General features: G+C 38.8%; 1 protein-coding gene across 1 annotated transcript in view; it reads right to left on the reverse strand.

The window, feature by feature from the left end:
• LOC101852349 (C-C chemokine receptor 1-like protein 1) overlaps positions 1 to 3,771 on the reverse strand; it is a 78,923-nt gene that overhangs the window by 35,985 nt on the left and 39,167 nt on the right. The window contains exon 3 of the mRNA XM_005106110.3: positions 347 to 451. Within this exon, the coding sequence (XP_005106167.3) occupies positions 347 to 451 (105 nt within the window). The remainder of the gene's footprint in view (positions 1 to 346; positions 452 to 3,771) is intronic.

The raw sequence follows: 3,771 nt of genomic DNA on the forward strand, positions 1-3,771 counted from the left end.
CTTCTTCTTCTTCTTCTTCTTCTTCTTCTTCTTCTTCTTCTTCTTCTTCTTCTCATTCTTCCTCCTGATGACAGACAGGGCTTACCTCTGTCCCTGTGGTTTTATGCAAAAAAAATAAAAATCTGAAATTAAGTAAACTGAGCCCCAAAAATGTGAAATTATACGGTTCTCTTAATTTTGACAAATAATGATAAAGGGAAATAATCAGGAATTAGGCAAAAAATGATCACATTTTGCTAAATGATAAAAGAATCAGAAATTAGGCCCAAAAAATGATCAAATTTTGATGAAAAATTATGCAGGGTGCATAAAAATGAAAGCACAGGGACAACAGGGCTTGGTTTACCTTGACGAGCTGCGGCCTGGCTATCCGGACGAAGTTCTCGTAAGAAACCAGGACAATCTGCCAGACAGATGTAAAGCTGCAGGCGTAGCTGAGGAAGATGGTGACCTGGTGAAGGGGAGGAGAGGGGGGGGGGCATTACGAACGAGGATGTTGTTGTTGGTGTATTTGTGGTGCATGTCCATGCCCAAGAGCATGCTCTATGAGCTTTACAACTGTTATTACCCCAGCAGACCCTCTGAGAACACTCAGAAACATTCTCGGCTTCCGCGGAAGCATACAGAGCAAGCTGTGGATTTCACGTGCTCAAACACTATCAAACTGACACGATCGTTCACTGTCTATAGCCGGGTATCCATTTCCACCTGGGTGAAGTGAGGAAAATTTGTGCAAAGTGCCTTTCCCAAGGACACAACGTCAGGTCCCTGGCGGGATTCGAACCCTCGACCTTACGGTTGCGAGTCCGAGAGCCTAACCACTAGGCCACCACTTGATATTGTCCTTTCTGCCAGTGGTGGCCACATTGAGCGATTGTAAAGAATGAACAAAAAACTTGACGACTGTATAGTACAACGCATGTGTCCAAGACAGAAGTTTTCTATAGTTTTTTTGTTTTTGAAATATCGCGTGATGGTTTTGGTGTGTTCTTTTTTAATCCCCCTGTAATACAGGCTGTCCCAGAAAGTTGTGCACCATCCTAGTTTTTATCGAGCAGAGCTTGATTGATATTACGCAACCTTAGAATTATACTATGTTTCTATCTGACATTTTTGGCCATTTTGAGTTACTAAGACAATGAGGCCTGGAGATTATTCGGAGTATTTATCAAGAATTTCCAAGAATTGCTTTCGAAAAAGCTTGACATGTTGTACGTCAAATTTGTCAAAACTAGGAACTGAGCTGACAGAACTTCGTTCTACAAAAATAGCGATTAGTCTTCGTCAACTGAGCTTCTTCAGTAACAGAGATCCAGCCTAGACTCTTAAGAAAGCGTCTTTTATACGCTTGAGTTTTTTTAAGGAGTGATCTTTTAGCACCCCATTAATAATAATCCATTCTTCAAATGTGAGGCAGTGTGGTGGAATCAGGCTCTCGTCAAAATAATCAAAGTGAAGAAACTTGCATTTTTCCACAGGTTTGTGAATTTTTATCAAATTTTTGTTTTTTGACTCAACACCTTTCACGCCCAGAACTCATTTCTGAATGGATTTATCTGAAAAACGTTGATTAAAGGCACCAAAAATGTTAATTTTCAGTTACCACGGACTCTTAAGCTAAGGAAATAACTAATCTTTGGCGGTCATTTTCTCACTAATTTTACCTCTGAAAACAAGTGACCCCCACCTCCTTCTTTCGCAAATATCTCGACTCGTATTCAAGATAAATGGATATTTTTTTCCATCGAAAAAAAAAAGACAAGTGAACAAGCCTTAAGATGATACCAATAACTCTACTTGTCCAAAAAATGACAAGAGCCTGATTCCACCACGCTGCCTCACAAATAGACAATCTCTGTTTTTGACGAGGGTTTTCAGGTTGGTGCTCCACTTTTAGGACATCCTGTATAATATACCAATTCAATTTTGATCACTGATCTTGAAAAAACCCAAAACCCAACCGTATTGCGGTTCTAATAAACCATCTCTGTAATTTCTTTCCTGTAAACGACACCCACAGACAACGCAGTTCTAACTTAGCTTGAGGAATAGATCTAGGTGTCGACAGGAATCATTTAATTTTGGTATTTTCAATTAAAAAAATGTGCGGTTATTTGTCTACGAGGGTTTATGTTACAAGGAGAGACGACAGCGGAACATTGCCCAGGGAGTGTCCCATTTCAGTGACAGTAGATTTTTAAGAAAAACATTCTTAAAAAATGAAATAAAAAACCCCACAAACAAACAAACAAACAACCCCCCTCCCCCCAAAAAAACCCACAAAAACAAACAAACCCAACAACACCAGAATTTAACAATAGGAAACGTTTTGAGGAAAACATAACGATAGTAATAATAATAATAATAATAATAATAATAATAATAATAATAATAATACTATCATTGGTATCATATTCTTATAGGAATAAAGGGATAGATCTTTAATTCTAGACGACCAAATAGAAAGTCATAACTGAATTGTAGGCCTATACCACGACACTCTTTTCATCCAAAACTTCGGTGAGTTTAGCAAAGTGAAAGCACTGCTTACCATGACCTAGCGGTACTCACTTTCATCACAGCTCATAGAAATTCTAGAATATTATTATTATTATTATTAAATTGCCCCTGAGAAAAGATGAGTATTGATATATTATATGGATAGCCGGTGTTGTAATGTAATACTAATGGTCGTCATAGAAGAAGCGGAAATGCCTGTTATTTTGTTTCAAAAACCCGTCTTGGTTATATCCAATAATCCAGTGCCAGCATCATTTTTTTGGGGTGTAACATCCAAGTACGATTGTACTATGGTTTGATGTAGGCTACATGAGAGCAGTCCAGTTCTACCGTAAGCTGACAAAATATAATGCCTATTTTAAAAATTTGGCCCACCAATTTTTTTTGCTCAATCGAAAGCCTGATCAGTTACGACCCTACTTGTGTGAAAAATTGAAACTGAAACTGTAACTAGTTTTCGAATGAATTAGAATTCAAGTTTCTGAATTACTCTATTTTTAAACGACTGTGATGACAACCCCCCCCCTCTTTTTCTCGAAACTGCTCTGAAGAAAAAAAGGGTTTTGTCAGCTAACGACAGAGTTTTCCTTCTGCGCTGGACAAAAGCTATCAGTTTGGCACAGTTGGATCACGCTCCTCCAAATCAACCATATTGCATTTTTTTGTTGTTGCAGTCCCGATCGGAGGGGTCTGTTTGATGAAAGCAGCCAGTCGACAGAAGGTTTCACCGAGTGAGATCTTTCGTTTACGGACGGAATGCAATAATAGTAATAGGGCCTTGTTTTACTGAACCTGCAGGTCAAATTTGATGACTCAAAATATATCAGAGATCAAGTTGTCATAGCGTGTGGGTGGTTGGCGGGTGCTCTGGTGTGGTTTGCTTCTTCTTTCCTATCAAACATCTATTGTCTTTATCTCCCCTCCTTCTTTTTTGTGTTTGTTACTCTCTTGTAACACCTCTAATCTTTGACACTTATGATCTTATTGTGTTGCAAGTGCCGTAAAACTTGTACTAAAACTTAAAGACATAGCGTGCGTACACTGGCCTGCATCAATATCTGACCCGACTCAATGCGATTGGATTAGGTTGGTTTTTTTGGGTTTTTTTTGGTTTTTTTAGGTAATGGGCATCTGATTTAAGGTCTGCATTGCCACTTCAACAGCTGGAAAGAACAATTGTTGCGACAGAGTTGTGGTTCATAAGACGCATGCTGCGTATCACGTGGACAGCTAGAAAAACAAATGAAGAAG

The sequence above is a fragment of the Aplysia californica genome, unplaced genomic scaffold, assembly GCF_000002075.1.
Source record: "Aplysia californica isolate F4 #8 unplaced genomic scaffold, AplCal3.0 scaffold00513, whole genome shotgun sequence".
Taxonomy (NCBI): domain Eukaryota; kingdom Metazoa; phylum Mollusca; class Gastropoda; order Aplysiida; family Aplysiidae; genus Aplysia; species Aplysia californica.